Raw genomic sequence first — 17,585 nt, 5'->3', positions numbered from 1 at the left:
TTTCTTTCTTTTTAAGGTCGTGCAGTAGAGATCTGCGAGATTACTGGGGTCAGCGGGATTCTTCATTATACGTCAGTTCCAAGTTTTGGGCTATCTCTAGATTCTCGATTTGTATCGTTTTGCATGAACTATCACGTCTAAATTGAAAAGCTGGAATAATTTGCTTGGTGGGGTGTGTCAGCATTTTTTTTTTAAAGAATGTCTAGTTGGAAGCTACAATAAAAACGGGAGGATCATGCCCTTCCACCCTAATTTATTAATTAGGTGAAAAAATACTTGATTGGGGATTATCACTCCTCTCTCATTATTTGCTCTTTCCTTAAAAATATACTTATTTGTCACCATTTCAGCGCCAGCAATCAAAACTAAATTTATTGCTTTTATCTTCGGTCGTTGTAGTTTCTTTTTAAGTTATTCTGCTTTGCCTTCGTTGGGAAATACAGTTAAGATAAAATGTCTATAAGGTTGAAGTTTCTTTAGGGATATATTATATTTGGGGTTTTTTTTTTTTTTTAATTAACGTAGACAATTACCCACATAGAACAATTAACACGTAGACAATTAACTACATCTATCTGTACATCTGTCGGTAGATATAATTAACGCAGACAATTAACCACATAGAACACCGATCTAGATAAGTATCTATTTGTACATCTGTCGGTAGATAGTCAGAAAAAGACGTAGATATTGCAGCGTCATTTCTTACCACGAAAGCTGATACGCATAGCTTTTTTTTGTAGCAATGGAAGACTGGTGAAGAAACAAGAATTCATTTCAACTCACAAGCCCTTAGCAAGTTAGAAACGGCCAAATTAACGTATTATGTATTGCCGTCCTAGAAATCTAAGATTCACCAGGAACTGAAGACCGGAAGGACGACCTAAACAGATTTTTTTTTTTAGTAAGCGCCACATGTTGAAAATAAAACTATTTTTTGGAACCATATACGCAGTTCTATGCGTCGCCTTTAAGACATAATGTTTCGATTAAAGGATGCTGATGTTGGTAACAAGATAACATCTGGCACTAAAGTAGCCCTATCAATCAATGGTTGATAAAAATCCTTTAGCTCAGGCTGTGATCTCTCTGTGTGGAGCACATCATCTCCTCATGTTCAACGAGTCCACTAGCGTATTCATAAATTACCCTAAGTAGAGACTTAAACTCTCCCGCTGCAATTGAATAAGGGGGCCGCAGAGTTCCAGCATTCTGGAATGGGTTTTATTAAGCAGGAGGATTTTTGGAGTGGGTTTTTTTTTTTTATCGATTTCAGGTATTGGGGGGAAGGTCACAAAAACATGCTAAAACTTTAAGTTTGCAACCCATATACTTAACCCTTATTCTCAACTCATCTGCCAGCCGGTTGCACAAGATGGTTGGGCAAATTATAGAGAAAGCACTAATGAAAAAAGTGCATCGTCCAGGTCCCTCTGCCACTGAAACCTGAAGTCCATTATTTTATTTTATTTATTTTTATTCCGCATATTCTACAATTCTATGCGGATTACAAATTATACCAAGGTAATCCTGAAATGTCCATCTCTACGGCCTTTATTGCCCATAACAATGGTAATTTCACATTATCTGTCTGGATGTCCATTGTAAAGTTGTGGATAAGTTAGTCCTTCAGTTTTCTGACAGTTTTTTTTATTTTTATTTTTTTTTTTTGGGGGGGGGGCGGATTTGCTGCTGTAATCTGAAAGAAAAATGTTTCAATAAGTGTCTGTGTTTTGGAGTTAGAGGAGAAATTCATTCGATTCTTAAGTGCTAAATTTTGGTAGCAGCTGTGGGGAATAAGGGGGCGGGGATGGTGACGATGCCCCTGGCCTGAGGCATTACCCTCTGACCCCCCTTTCAATCCATAAAAGCCAGCCTCCCCCCAGGGACCGTGGCACACGATCCCGCTTTGTCCTAAGAACTGGTATATGCACGCGTGCGCCCCCTGCTTGCCAAGCAAGCACTCAAGCCATTGAAATCCTCCCCCCCCTTGATTTGTAACCTACTACTGTAGAGTTTATTCAGTCAGTGCTGGATTCATTTTTAATGCGTAACAATGACAAGAGCAAGTCAAACCTTTCTTGTCATATTCGAGCAGGTTGTGGAATAATTCCATTTATTTCCATCTTCCTTTGTTCAGTGGGTTTTAAGCCAGATCCTTGCTGTTATATTCTATATGTAGAGTAGTTCTACAGAATATAGAGTTTCCCCTCCCCCCGAAATCCGTCCAGTAATTTTTATGACCAAGCTAGTTTCCAGAAAGTGGAATCAGTGACCAAAGTTGGTATTTATGAACACTGTCCTGTGAGTACAAGTACAGGCCAGCTCCATTAATTTTGTGACTTCATAATACTTTGGAAGGAAAGGCAGTAATGTCTTAGGGGCAAATTTCACCCAAGTGGCTGATTTTTCTTTTTTTGGTAAAAAAAAAATAAAATAAAAATTAAACAAAATATGAATAACAAATAGCGCCCTAGGAAGCCAGGAAAGACTACAGAAAACCGTCTGTTTTTGAGTCTTGGTATTTCTTTTAAACATGCTCAACCACAAACGTTTTGGAAGCAGTTAGGAAGAAAATGTTAAGTTAAAACCTATCAATTTGATCACTTTGAAATTAAGAATTTAGAAGGAAAACTCCTTAAGAGACATAAGGAGTTTTGCGGATGCAAAATGGGGTTTATTTTGTTCTGTTTTCAGGGTTAAAGAGAGCTATCAATAACATGGGAGGGGATCCTTCTTTCCCTTTAACCAAAGACCAGCTGATTCTCTTCAATGGCAGATGGTCTCAGAGTCCAGATTTGCATTCATTTGTCTTCAAATCTGCTTTCGCGTTCATGTTATAGGTTTCAGCAGCAGATCTATGCCTGGAATACAAAGGGACTAGAATGAATGCACCAGTGTGGTTTAACATACACCACTTTCTCCAGTTACTTTTCATTGTTGACAGATTAGTAAGGCGTCGTTTCTATTCTTACTAGTTTTCGGGGATACTATCATTTTATTACGACATTTATTCTAGATGAGGAGTGAGATAAAAAAACCAAAACATGTAAACGAAATATACAAATTACACTACCCCCCCCAAAAAAAGTTTCATTTTTAAAATTTTGTTTAATGTGTGTCATATATAGTGCACACTGCACACCTGTATAAGGCCAGGAATGTTCCCCAAAGCTCTCTTTATCACACTGTAACTTCACGTCAGATAAACTTCCTACGACCATGGCAATGTTTACGTTTGCGCCTCTGACGGCGTCTCCAGAGAAAATATGCAGGGGAAAAATTACGTTGTCTAAAGAGGAACATACATTCAAGATCAGTATATTATAGAGTATTTTTCATCAATTAAAAAAAATGGAGGACAGCACATTTTCTTATTAATCCCAAGAGACTATACTATGGGGATTGGGGGCGTGTTTGTATGAGAAGTAGATTTGGTTAACAAATGGAAAAAAAAAACCTGTTTGTTTTTGTGACTTTGCAATGAAATAATTCGCTTTGCATACTCTTCCTGCCATTATTCTTCACGCCCCCCAATCCCTTATGGGGCAATACTTCCTCCAGCAGCCTGCAAATACCCGAGAAACAAATTCTCTGCCTGTAAATAACAGCCTGCGGTCAACCAATGGATTGAGCCATGCAAATGAGCGCTCCTTATACGGGCCCGACCCCGCCTCTCGGCGTGCTTCTCCCCGCGCAGTAACTCATTCATGGAGAGGAGATGCGTCGATCGCCTCAGAGCTCCGCTCGTACTCTGTAGCTCGGATTTTTAAATTATTTTTTTCTTTATTCTTTTTTTTCTTCTTCCTGTTCGTGCTATTCGTCCTCTGATTTGTAGGGGCCTGGCAGTTCCTTCGTCCTGACCATCCATACCCTTACAGACACACTGATACATACAGGTGATCCTTTCTAAGGGATCTGCTTCCCCCTTTGCTCCAGGATTCAAGGATGAGAGCTCAGGCGGAGGAGGAGGAGAACAAATCAGCATAACTTAAAGGAGGAGAAAGGAGGGGGGGGGGGGAAACTTGGAAGGCAGAAATTACAACGTGCATTTTACAGCAAAAAGAACTTTGGTTTTGCATCTGCTGGCTGAATCTGGCCGGTTTCTTTGGGAGTCTTTTGCATTTTCCAAGGACGTGGCTTGCAAGTATTAATAGCATCTTTTTATTCTTTCTAAAGAGTGCTCTTAATAGGAGGTCATAGACTTTTTAAATGTTTGGGATTCAAGATACTTTAGGAAGGGGACCCGTTCTGAAGGACAAATCTCTGAGCATCGAAATGGATTCAGTCAGGTCCTGGGTTAGAAATGTTGGGGTCGTGGACGCAAACGTGGCGGCGCAAAGGTAAGGGGGATTGAAAATGGCCTTCATTCACAAAAATATCTTCCTTGTGGTGTGCCTGGACCCTGTGGTGTGATTGCATTAGGCTGGGCTTGCCCGAGAAGTGACAGTGATGCACAAGAGAGGAGGTGTCACTAGGGCTAATACAGGACTCACCTGTAGGGGATTAACTTTATTTTAGGGGGGGGGGGGGAACCTCTGACACTTTTCTATCCAAACAAACTCAAACAAAACAGAAGTTGCTAAGTTCCAGATGCTCTGCGGTACTGTTTGGATTCAATTTAGGATATTTTTTTTTTGGAGGGCTGGGAAAAGCATGACCCCTCTTGCAACATAAGTGTGATGAATATAACACAACAAAGCGAAATAACTAACAGGGTATATGATTATGATATGGAGGTGTCAAAAGTACTGTGTTAAGTCATGCTCTTCCGCAGGTCTGTTTACTAGCCTGGATGAGGTGGACCAGAAGTGCAGCAATCAAGTTTGGAATCCTATTTGGGAAACTCGAAGACTGCCTGCATTAGAATACTAGGCCAGATGTAATAATGTTTGTGTGTGTGTGTGTGTGTGTGTGTGTGTTTTTACCCCACATTGGTGTGTAGGATAAAAATACTTGGGGGCTCCTTTTACGAAGGTGCGCTAGGGTTTTTTACCGCATGCACAAAATTACCCCGCGCTATAGCGTGCGGTAGCCGGAAATCTACCGCCTCCTATAAAGGAGGCGGTAAGTGGCTGGCGCGCTCGGGAATTTAACGTGCGCTTTTGCCCGCGTTACGGCCCTAGCGCACCTTTGTAAAAGGAGCCCTTAGTGACCAGGCCCACATAGGTGCTAAAGTTTAAATTCTACTCGCAAAAGGCGTAGAATTATTTACCTTGCCGCAGACAGGAGAATGTACAGATTTCCACAGGTGAGAGATGTTCTTCAAACATTCTATTTAATGAGTATTAATAGTTACACAGTGGAGCCTTGAAGTTATTTTGATTTCTTGTAGGTTATTCTAATGGTAGTTAAGGTAACATTTCATCCTGTAGCTATTAAAATCGGGACGTTTTGGGTAAACCCAACTTCCCGCAGGTGAATCACTGCTGAGTTATTATTTGTAGTTCCTTCGAAAGCAAGGGGCACCAGTCCCCAGTCAAATAATTAAGAAGAAACAAGGCAGGTACCATTTGGTTCAGAAAAAAGAGGATAGCAGTAAGTTTAAAGAAAACCAAAACAAGTAATACTTGTAATGGCACAAGTAATACTTGGGAGCCCTTGAAGGTCGAATACATATAAGAGGAGGTGCTGAAAAATTCTCATCCCAACCAACCAGCTTCCTAAATTTTGAGCATGATGTTGCTACTGTAGATGTAAAGAGTGTTATCTTATTTGTTCACATGCCAATTTGCAGACACTAAATTCTCTGGGTTTGTTTTTTATAACGTCGTTTCAGATCATTGATTGAACCATATCTACCTCATTCTCTTCTTGGCCGGGCTGAGAACTTTTCAGCACTCTCCAGTTATGTGTTGGAAGTTGCAATTCAGGCGTGTTGATGTTTGTAGCTAAGTTCTCTGTTTCCCTCCATCTAAGTTATTGCCATTAGGGTGATTTGCACAGTTTCAAAAAAATTATTAAAAGCCTCCCATAGCGTCAATGTCAAACTTACAAAAGAAAGGAAGCAAATACTCTTCAAGGTTCCAAATTGATCAGACTTCGAAATCTGATGTGTGTTTATATAAGGACTGTGTGTATATGCACATTTACAGTATATGTGTGTGATTATGTCAGTGTCTTGTCCGTGTGGGCTTGCTCGTGCTTTTGTGAAAGTTTAACACTTCAAGATGCGCAAATAGGCTTTAGTTTGATATGCTTGATAACATAAAACAGAGTACTGGCGCTGTACTTTTAATGCTCAACTACGTTATCGAAGTACAGTTCACATCCCCTTAAATAATAATAATAATAAAGTTATAAGCTGGCAAGTGCATCCTTTTTTTTTTTTTTTTTGCAAAGAGTAAAGTTATCCGTCTAAGAAATTACTTGATTAAAGTGTTTTAAAAAATGTAAAAGTCTGTTTTGTTCCAAACAATCTAATATATTTTTTTTTAAATCTCAGCGATTTTTGCATACAAAAGTGTAATATTTGATGAACTCATGATTTGTCATTAATTCACTTATTAATTCTTCATAAGAACTTTGTTGCATAGGAGAGGCCGCTGAAAAGTTCTCAGCCCAACCAAGGCGAGGATGGTGCGGGGCCACACTTTTCGTTTCAATGATATGGAATGAAACGAAAAGTGTCAAGAAAAGTGTGGAATAACTTGTAAGTTTCATGGCTCCACATCAGCCTCTTCTTGGTTGGGCGGAGAACTTTTCGGCGGCCCTTCATAGTGTTAGGATTTGTTCACACCTTTCCGTTGTAGCTCACCATTGCCACACAAATGTTTCCTATAGTGCAGGCAAATATCTGGTTCGCATTAGTGAGAAACTCTTAAAAGTAACTCTGAAAGAGATTTCTCTCTAGAACGTGTGGAAGGACAGATATTGGTGGGCAAATTTGTAATTCATGTGATCTAAAAAATAAATCAGTCCTTGTCTGACATTTTTAAGAAAGGGTTTAGCTGTTATGCAAATTATAACAATTAAAAAAATCGATGTATACTTGCGCTAGATTATTTAGAGCTGAAAATAGACAGGTATAGATAAGTTTTATGGATGTGCAGATGGAACGGACAGATGTATCGCCTCAAGTAAACCACTTGCCTTAAACAGAAAATTAACGCTCATCGCACACAAATTACTTTAAAGAATGCTCACAGTGACTGCACTTAGCGCTCCAAAAAATGTAATTTAAAATAAAGGAGATGCCGTGTCAAGCACATTTATAACTTTACTTATATTGTTAACTCAATTGTGCCATCCAACTATGAAACTGAAATAACAAAATTGCGAAAAATATGAAGGCGACTAAGATATTATGTTATATATTTGTATATTGCCTTCCATATTGCAGACCCACTTTTTGTAGTGTTAGATTAATCTTCCCCAGCTCAGGGAAAAATGTTTAAAACCTGTAGGAATAAGGTAAATGCTAATCCTTTGAGATTGTTGACTATTTTTTTTTTATTATTCTGATATGCCAAACTATTTAAAAATCGATATTGAACTCATAAGATTTAATCGAATGCTTCTTTTTTCTGGATAAATGTTAACCTGAAGTGTGGGGTGTTTTTTGTTTGTTTTTAAAGGTGAATATCTGTGAAAAGTATTCAGTAAGATGTCTGTTATGTTTTCACAGCGGAGTAGCTTTGTCCAGGGCTCACTTTGAAAAACAGCCTCCATCCAACCTGAGAAAATCCAATTTCTTTCACTTTGTCCTGGCTCTGTACGACAGACAGGGGCAGCCGGTGGAGATCGAACGCACTGCCTTTGTGGACTTCGTAGAGAATGACAAAGTAAGGTGGTTTTGTTTGTTTTGTTTTTTTGTATTCGCTTCCCTTTTCTATTTCCAACGCAACTCCAGCCACTTTTGATACTTCGGGAAGGGTGCTCTGAGGGAGGTTTTATTTATCAATCCACCTGGTTCAGGTATTTCATAGTCACTTTTTTCCACTGATAAACTTCCTCCCCCTCCCGACTCTAACTTGTGTTGCCCAAGGCTCTTCCAGCTGAAACTAAGGGCTCCTTTTACGAAGGTGCGTTAGGGCCTTAACGCGCAGAATAGCGTGGGCTAAAATGCCGTGCACTCTAGCCACTATCGCCTCCTCTTGAGCAGGCGGTAGTTTTTTGGCTAGCGGGCGCTAAAAATGCTAGCACACCTTTATAACAGGAGCCCTAAGGGAAGCGTCCAAATCCTACCGGGTTCAAATATTCCACACTAGCCAGACCTGTCAGTTTTTGTTAGGGTTACAAAATAATTCCGGACCGAAGTGCAATGCTTATATCATCCTTTTTCGCTACCTCTTTCCCAAGAACAACAACAACAACAAAAAATCAATAGCTGGGAGAGAATTTACCAGGATTTCTTAGGAGGGGAGGGCTGCCTGCCGGATTTTATTCCCGAATCTAGGTGCTGAGCGGGTGGAAGTACTTCTAAAATATTTCTTAGTCAGTATATTTCCACGATAACTCCATGGGTTGAAGAGGAGGTGAAATATTCTTGCTGTGAAGGATACAAATACCTTAAAATAAAAGACATGTCTTTGGTTAACAATTCAAACTAATCCTCAACTCATAAAAGTAACAGGAGGAAACCTTAGTAACAGGTCAAATAGAGGAGTAGAACTCTGTCTGCTTTTCTTTGTAAAATTGCACATATAGATAAGGAGAGAGAAATATCTATGCACTGCTTTAGCAATTTACTTTTATGAGCGAACGCCAGTGCATCGTATGTTAGAATAGTATTGGAGTATATTGAAAGAGTTCATGTTTGTCACATCACCTGTCGGGACTAATATTTTATTTACGTTGGAGGTGTGAGTAAAGACAAGAATAATGTGGGAGACTGGAAAGACTTGGACTGATTAAATGTATATGGTGCATGCATAAGTAGTGGTGGTAGCGGAAAACTCTAGAAATGTTACGGTGTGGAGTTTAACAAGTGTCCCCTTCACTTAGGGTTGTCGGGGGGGGGGGGGCCTGGGGTTCCCACTGTAGCGTGTAAGAAGTTTTCAAAATTCTTAAAAGTTGCATCTTTGCAAAACTTGATAAAAGAACTTAAAATAATTAGTGCACACCCCCCAAAAAATGTTTCCTTTTTTTTTTTCCTTAAGGAACAGAGCAACGAAAAGACTAACAATGGTACACATTACAAGCTTCAACTTTTATACAGCAACGGTGAGTGACCGCAGCAAAGACCACAACTGAAGGGCTGGGGAGGTCAGCCTGACTTGCCCTTTAACTGGATCCCTTTCGTTCCGCAAAAATGATTAATTGATGAGTTCAGACAGATTCGTTTCGGAAACATATTTAATGTTAACTACTTGCAACTTTGGCTTTTTTTTGGAGGGGAAGATTAATATTTTATTTGGGACCCAATATTTGCGGGTCTACAGTCATTTAATGACTGAGGAGAAGGCATTGCATTGAAGACTAATAAGACAAGCTCTTGTCTTCCTCACTATAGACTCCCTTTTTTTTCTAAACATTATTCAACATTTTAAATCTTCTCTTCTAGGGGTCCGGACAGAGCAAGACCTCTTTGTTAGGCTTATCGATTCAGTTACCAAACAGGTAAGAAGTATTTGGGGTAGGATAGATTTTCAGGGGAACACCGTACCCCACTCTACATAAACAACTTGTATCCACCCAATGAAATGATATAATATCAGAATTTAAAGAAACAGCATAATTTACTTTGCACGTCATGTTAACAAAAACACAGAATATTCTCATAATTTTTTTTTTTTTTTAGTAGAACCTATGTAATTTTCCTACAACCATCATATTCATACTAATTCCATACTGTGAAAAAATGTTTGCTTGCTTGTTTTTAAGTGCAGTCCCTTAGTATTAGTTCCTTATGCCCCAACTGATAATGCGGCTAGGACAATTTGGAACAACGCGCTTTGAATGGTCACTGAATGCGTTTTGAATGGTTTTCTTTGCAGCCGATTGCCTATGAGGGGCAGAATAAGAATCCAGAAATGTGCCGAGTTCTATTGACTCACGAAATTATGTGCAGGTAAGACGATGGCCTACGGCTAGGGTTTAGCAAGACTTCTGTGTCGGGTGTGAAAAAAAATAAACTTTTCCAAGGCACACAAAAGTCCTGGCCATGAAAAGCTAAACACACCCAAAGATAAGTCCCTTTATTAGCGTCGGGAACATTTGAAAATAAAGATCTATGAGAAGGAAACCTAGAATCGGAGGTTTGAACGAAAGTAGTATCAGGGGGTGCTGATAATTTCTGGGCCCAACCAACCAGCTTCCTAAATTCTGAGCGTTATTTTGCCACTGTAGCAGAAAAGAGTGTTATCTTATTTCCTTAAGTGAAAATTTGCAGTTATGTTGTTTTTTTACATTGTTTCAGATTATTAATTGAATCATTTCCGCGCCATTCTCTTCTTGGATGGGCTGAGAACTTTTCTGCACTCCCTCATATAAACCTCTTAAAATGGAGATGTGAGGTTACCCTACCTTCTTAATAACCCTATTGTAGTCATTATCTCTCGTTACAACAACACTGAAAAAAACCCCATCTCGTGAGCTTATTTAGAATTCAAATGTACACATGAATGAAGCTTAACAGTTACGTACAGCGAGTCCTCGCTGTTTATGGAGGCATATCATATTGTATGCGTTTCATTTAGACATAACCTTCCCCTCTCCATCTGCCTCTAATTAAAATGTTTAAGAGCAAATAAAAGTTAATTTGGACGGGCAATGTTCTGACATTAAACCAACACTTAATAAATTTCCGGCTTCCAAGGTGTACTACAAGCGTCTTCGGAACTACAAAGTCAGCAGCACCAACTTTGGCTCTTTATTCCATATAAAGTAGGCGAAGCAGGGAATAGAAATGTTTGCTGGATTATGCTAAATGACAGTGTTTTCCAATCGTCTTTAACAAGTTCTCTAAATTATGAGAAATTATTTAATTAGATTTAGGCATCTGAATGAAAGGTGTGTTTGCAGTTTTCCAAAGGTTATTTACGCAGCTAGCTGTAGTATAATTGAAATCTTATTGCGAAAATAGAAGTTGTTTTTTTTTTTTTTTTTTCTCAAGCAATGTATTACCCTTAGACTTCTCCCCTTGCCTTTGGGGAACCGGTTGGAGTTTTGGCGGTTTTAATTGCTTTGCTTGCTTGTGATTGACTTCGGTCTCTGGATATGCATATATTATTACACACAGTCTCTAAGCTTCCCTGCAATATTTATCCAAACACCCGGCTCAGGCTTGCAGGGACAAAATGGCAACTGAAAACGCTAGCCAAAATGTTTTTACCTCTATTGTCAGGATATGACTCTTAAGAAAACACAGTATCGGGGGTGTTTTTGACAATGTCTAAGGGCTCCTTTTACGAAGGTTTCGCTAGGGTTTTTAGCGCGCGCACAAAATTACCGCGCGCTATAGCACGCGGTAGCCAAAAATCTACCGCCTCCTAAAAAGGAGGCAGCAGTGGCTAGCACACCATTGCGCGCGTTAAGGCCCTGGCGTACCTTTGTAAAAGGAGCCCTAAGTTTCAAGTTTCTTAAAAAAATTTTATACCGCTTAATCAAATTTCTAAGCGGTGTACAATGTAAAAAAATTATACAAAAACAAGTTAAAATTATACAAAACAAGTTAAAATTAGGGGTACTAAACAAAACCAGAATAGGTTAATACACACATAACAAAACAAAACATATGGAGTAACTTCACACAGTTGGGGGAAGAGGGGCAAGAACACAGTAAAAGAGGAAAAGAGCACAGTAAAAGGGGCAAGAACACAGTAAAAGAGGAAAAGAGCACAGTAAAAGGGGAAAATAATAGTTAAGGGTAAAAAGCTATAAAGCTAGTTTTGGTCCTTAGTTTTGGTTGTTTAATGGGATAGGTGTAAGTGTGTGTGTAAATGACCTATAATCTATAAATACACACACAATATATGTGTGTGTTTATTACATAGGTCATATAATTAGGTATAAATATGGAAATATATAGTAAACATATGAAATACTACACCTGTTATATGCTTATGAAATATTTAATACAGAATAAATCAATGCACAATAGTATTTATTGGTACCTAAGGACCCTGGAGGAAGCGTTGGATACACGAGGTAAACGTCTAACCAGGAGTACTTAACTATTCACTAGAGACACATACAGTCTTACCACCTTGGCTGGCGAAAAGAATTAACCTGAGTGCCAACCAGTCAGATTGCTGGGAATTAACCCTTTCAGGACCAAGGGACATATTTGTCCCATAACTTTAAAATCCTATCAATTTTGATTGGGATAGTCTACAGTTCTAAATTTGATATGTACGGATTCCATATGATACTGCCTTTATGTAAACAAACTGGTTCCGACATTCATTCATTAGCGTCGTTGCTAGATTGACGAGAAGATTCACTTGCCACACTGTCCATAGGCCAGAAGTGTGATTTTTTTAAATAAAAATAACGATATTTCACAAAAAAAATCAATTTTTTGGCATCTGCAAGCCCTTTTTACCATAAAAATGTCGTCAAAACCACAAAAATTGGCCTACGATCCTTATGGTCCTGAAAGGGTTAAACCAGACTTTTTTTTTTAGAAAATTATTACTAAGCTTAAGTAAAGAAGATCCATGTAGGTTTCTTGTTTGATAGTGCACCGAGAACCCAAAAGGCCAATTCACAAAAATGTAATACAATTTGCACAGTTCAGATATCATGATTAATTTTCTTTAAAAAAAAAAAATATTAAGATTTTATATAATGTTTTATTGGGAGTAATCACCAATATAAATGCAATTGTGCACTTTACTTTACATAGGCATTATATAAAAACAAGCAAAGTCCTTAAATAAACTATGTCAAGTTAAATGCCACACCCACCCCTTGCTTATCGATAAATCTGGTAAAGGATATTTGCACAGCAATACAAATCTGCAATTATGCGTCCATCCCAACTATTCTAATACTCCGTAGATGGGGATCACTTTTTATAAGACGAGTTACTGTACTCCATTGGCAGCGAAGCATTTGACATGGAGATTAAATTAATTTCACACATCCCTCAAGTGCATCAAAAGCAAGGTGAGGCAACTTCCTGCTTTGTATCTCGCTTTCCCAATTACCCTGTAAGGCAAAGGGTTGTTAAGCTGCTGCCAGCAGCCTTCCCTCTGCCCTGAATGCTCAGAGGGTTAGGAGATATTACAGTCTGAACAGAAGTAGTCTCAGGGCCTACAGCTGGCTAATAACAGAGTTGTATTGAGTGCAAGCGAGTCCCACAGCTGTGACTTTCGCCACAAGGCTCAGGCTAGACAGGAGTTCTAATCAGCTGGGCCAGCCGGCCACTGGGGCCTGGGCCTTTATCGGCCAGATGGTGTGAATTTAGACACTTTTGTTATGCAATCACCAGGAGGAGCCGGGAGGAAAAAAAATCAAAACAAAAGTTACCATGCTGTGCATTTATTTGAGTTTGAAATTAGAGACAGATTTTTGAAAGTTGAGGGGCTGCATTTTAAAAGGATTTTAGTGTGTAGAGGGGAGGGAATGGGGGATAAGAGTGTGAGGGGGAAGGGAGATGATATTAGCCTGTGCCGCCTATACGAAATATCCCCGTTGTGTAAATAGATTTAAAAATTGCCGGTAAACTTTGTGAGTTGCTAAAAAAAAACAAAACACAAAGTCGATTCTCTCCAATAAATTTCTTTCTTGACTTCTTTCTGCTTGCATTTCTTTCAAAAATATAATGGTTACAGTGACTTCCTTTAAAAAAGAACTTCCGTTTAAGAACTTAAATATCAATATATATATATATATATATATATTCCTGTTCTAAAAATGATTAACCCCCTCTTCTATGAAACCGCGCTAGCGGTTTCTAGCGCGGGGAGCCGCGCTGAATGGCCTGCGCTGCTCTCAACGCTCATAGGAATTCAATGAGCGTCTGGAGCAGCACGGGCCATTCAGCACGGCTCTCTGTGCTAAAAAACCGCTAGCGCGGTTTCGTAGAAGAGGGGGTAAGAGTTTGGTCTCTTTTTATTATATTTGCAAAACTATCTGCACAGCCAAGGCTTTTGGTTATTTTCCAAAAGGAAAAATATGTTCTTTTATATTGGACACAAGGTAACCTGCAAAGTGGGAGTAGGGGTGTGTGTTTGCGTGTGTGTGTTTGGGGGGGGGGGGATTAGGGCAAATTTGAAACTTGTGAGTATAAGAACCAACTATGTCTTGAGGACTGGCATTAATGCTCATAAGTTTCATACTTGGGCTAATTGAATTTTCCCTCCCCCCCCCAGAAAACAGCCATATTTGCAAATTATGGTGTCTTCCAACCTTCTAAGCAGTGAAGACAGGCCCCCCACATGGTCTGGAAAACTCCTGTACAGTCTTTTTGAATGTTGGTTGAGTAAATGAAAAGGTATCACAGTTTTCTAAGAATTTTTGCAACAGCTATCAACCTACATTTCCAGACCAAATGATTCATTATTAAAATAGCTACATTGTTTTTTGCAAATTTGCAGGTTAGAAACTTATGTAATATGCCATTATAAAGATAAGAAAACTACCTTCCCCCCTTCCAGGCCATAAGTAACTTTTTTTGCCCAGAGGAACTTTTTTTAAAAATTAGGCTGCCCAACTATACACATATGTCAGCTTTTTTTAAAAAAATATGTACATACTTTCCTTATGGCAAATACACACTCATTACACCTTCTATTTTGCATGCATAACTTTCCTGGGTGATCTTACTCACAGAGGAAAAAAACAGGGGGGGGGAAACCACAAAGTAAAATACAAGAAAAACAAGAGTGGAATTGTCCAAATCAGAAAGATGTGCACTTAAAAAGTGTCCTCCAACTCATCTGATGGTACAGAAAATATTTATTCTTCCAATGATGCAATAATACATTCAATAATTCAATAACTCGACTCGACATGTACATGTTTCGGCCCACAGGCCTGCCTCAGGAGTCTTAGAAGTCAATAATGATGATATTCAGAATGTACTGTGGTCCAAAGAGGGGCACAACCCAACCACAAAAATAGCATGTCCTATCTCCGATGGTACGAATGCACGCACCTGCTGCAAGCGTGCCGTCACTATGAGTCATTGAGTTATTGAATTATTGAATGTATTATTGCATCATTGGAAGAATAAAGATTTTCTGTACCATCAGATGAGTTGGAGGACACTTTTTAAGTGCACATCATTCTGATTTGGACAATTCCACTCTTGTTTTTCTTGATCTTATATATTATATAAAGTATAGAGATAAACCGTAACCCCTTTCCAAACCCAACCATAGGAATGCCTCTGCTGAACTTGGAGAAAAGTACTCGAATGTGCATATTATATACATTTTGGGCTCCTTTTACAAAGGTGCGTTAGGGCCTTAATGCGCAGAAGAGCGCGCACTAAGTTGCCACGCGTGCTAGCCGCTACCACCTCCTTTTAAGCAGGCGATAGATTTTCGGCTAGCGCGCGCTAATCCGGTGCGTGCGCTAAAAACGCTAGCGCACCTTTGTAAAAGGAGCCCTTTATGTATATATTACATAATTTTATAAAAAGCTATTTCATTTTTATCTGTAGAGCGCCTCTCACAATACTCCTCAGAGGGGCATAAACTCTACCGAAGACATAAAAACTAGAGATTTAGAAACTTACTGAAACCTTATGACATGATACCAGCATTAAATAAACCCATAAAACACACACAGCATCCAAGTATTAAATGACTGAAACCTTTAAATCTTATCTGCCACTTGCTGGTGTGATTTTGTCGGACTTGACGAATTCCATTAGTGCTGTGTAATAAGTGAGAACACAGTGGGTCACTGCCAAGGACAGTGTGAACACACTTGTGCCAATGTTCACTCTGTCTGGAGGGGGGGTCTCTGTTTGAAAAACACAGTTGGGCTTAGAGAAAATGTCAGGTACCATGGGGACCACCTTATGATAAATAGTGGAGGAGGTGATGGGGAAATGCTCCCCTAGCAAACTTACTCCATCAGGAGATAGGCATTCTTCCCTGAGCCTCTCCTAAATGAGATTAAAAAAAAAAGACAGAACACCAATGGAGGCAATACATGCAAATCACTTCATGAATATTCATTGTGGATAGCCTGAGAATCTGCTGCTGTGTAAGAAGGAATAGCCTAGTGGTTAGAGCTAGAGGCCGAACACATTTTGGATTCAGTTACAGCGCTGAAAGTGGGCCCAAATCCTTTTACTGTCTGGTTTTGGTTTAGGCCAAAAGGCTATAGTCATGGTTTCAGTTTTGACCAAAGCTGACTCTGTGGTTTCAGCAGAAGCCGAAAATTTGTGCTTCGTTCTGTTTGTCTCCAGCCCTCCCTCCACCTCCCAACTTCCCACCTATAGGTGCCCCACTTGGGGGGTATCTTACAGTCTGTGGTGTAGCAAGGATGAGAGGCGCCCCGTCCCTGCCCTCCGATCCCACCTGCCACGCACTCCCCCTTCCCTTCCTTTCCCTTCTCCCGTACCTCTAGTTGAAGTTGTTGCTCGTGGTGGTCAATGTGCTCCTCACGACACTGTCGGCTCTCACTTCCTATGTGCGGCACCTGGAAGTGACGTCAGTGGGAGAACCAATAGGGGGGGGGGGTCACGAAGAGCACATTGTTGAGCGCTGCGAACAGCTTCTTCAGCTAGAGGTAGGGGGGAAGGGAATGGGGGCGCACATGTGGAGAGGAGGAATGGGAAGAGGGGTGTGTGTGGAGAGGAGAAGGAGTATGGGCACCCCCACCAACGTGGCACCTGGGTTGGACTGCCCCCTCACCCCCCCCCCTTTACTACACCACTGCTTGCAATGACTGGCAATCTAGGGTGTAGACAGGACAGGAGTGATTCCCAGGTGCTCCCGTCCATGCTATCTCTGCTATTAAAAATGGTGTTTTATGCACCAAAATAGTGTTTTATAAAAATATGTAATATGTAATATACACATATGAGTACCTTTCATCAGCTTCAGCAGAGGCATTGCTAAGGGTGGGGTTTGGAAAGGGGTTACGCTTTATTTGTATACTTTATATAATGTGTATGTGTGTATATGTATGTGTGTATATGTGTATATATATATATATATATATATATATATATATATATTATATATGTAATATGTTAAGCCCTAAACATGTAGTTAAGATGCAGAAATATGTTACTCGTGACTCTGATATGGGGTTTTGCAGTAATTTGCCTGTTGTCATGCATAGCTAAATTTTTCAATCAGGGAGGGGGGGGGGAGGGGAGGGCATAGGCAGAAAGTGGTTATGAAAGCATTAGCCAGCTGGCACATTATAGGGAATGGGTCATGAATTTGATATTCTGTGCCTAAGTTGTATGTCTATTGGGCGTAGTCTATAACAGTGCACCTAAGTTTTAGGAATGTCCATGATCCACAGTGGCATAGTGAGGGGGAGTGGTGGTGGTGGGGGGTTGAACCACCAGGGTGCCGGCACCCTTCCTCCTCTTCACCCACCCTCTTCAAATGATTGCCGGCAGTGAGCTGCATCTCTAACCTGCTGCACGTGCCAGCCTTAGCTCGCCCTCTGACCTCAATTCCTGGTCACGGGATCATCTGGGGAGGGAAGGGGGGGGCACGGTG

General features: G+C 40.0%; 1 protein-coding gene across 2 annotated transcripts in view; it reads left to right on the top strand.

The window, feature by feature from the left end:
* Window positions 1–3,638: 3,638 nt before the first annotated feature.
* EBF2 (EBF transcription factor 2) overlaps window positions 3,639–17,585 on the top strand; it is a 334,854-nt gene continuing 320,907 nt past the window's right edge. The window contains exons 1-5 of one of the 2 annotated variants that reach the window (XM_033949045.1): window positions 3,639–4,343; window positions 7,628–7,784; window positions 9,102–9,165; window positions 9,506–9,561; window positions 9,939–10,012. In XM_033949045.1, coding sequence (XP_033804936.1) covers window positions 4,213–4,343; window positions 7,628–7,784; window positions 9,102–9,165; window positions 9,506–9,561; window positions 9,939–10,012 — 482 coding nt within the window. In that variant the 5' untranslated portion in view covers window positions 3,639–4,212. The remainder of the gene's footprint in view (window positions 4,344–7,627; window positions 7,785–9,101; window positions 9,166–9,505; window positions 9,562–9,938; window positions 10,013–17,585) is intronic. The other variant, XM_033949046.1, reaches the window with a different exon arrangement.

The sequence above is a fragment of the Geotrypetes seraphini genome, chromosome 6, assembly GCF_902459505.1.
Source record: "Geotrypetes seraphini chromosome 6, aGeoSer1.1, whole genome shotgun sequence".
Taxonomy (NCBI): Eukaryota; Metazoa; Chordata; class Amphibia; order Gymnophiona; family Dermophiidae; genus Geotrypetes; species Geotrypetes seraphini.
Note: the sequence above shows the minus strand (reverse complement) of the source record. Positions and strands in the feature narration are given on the sequence as shown.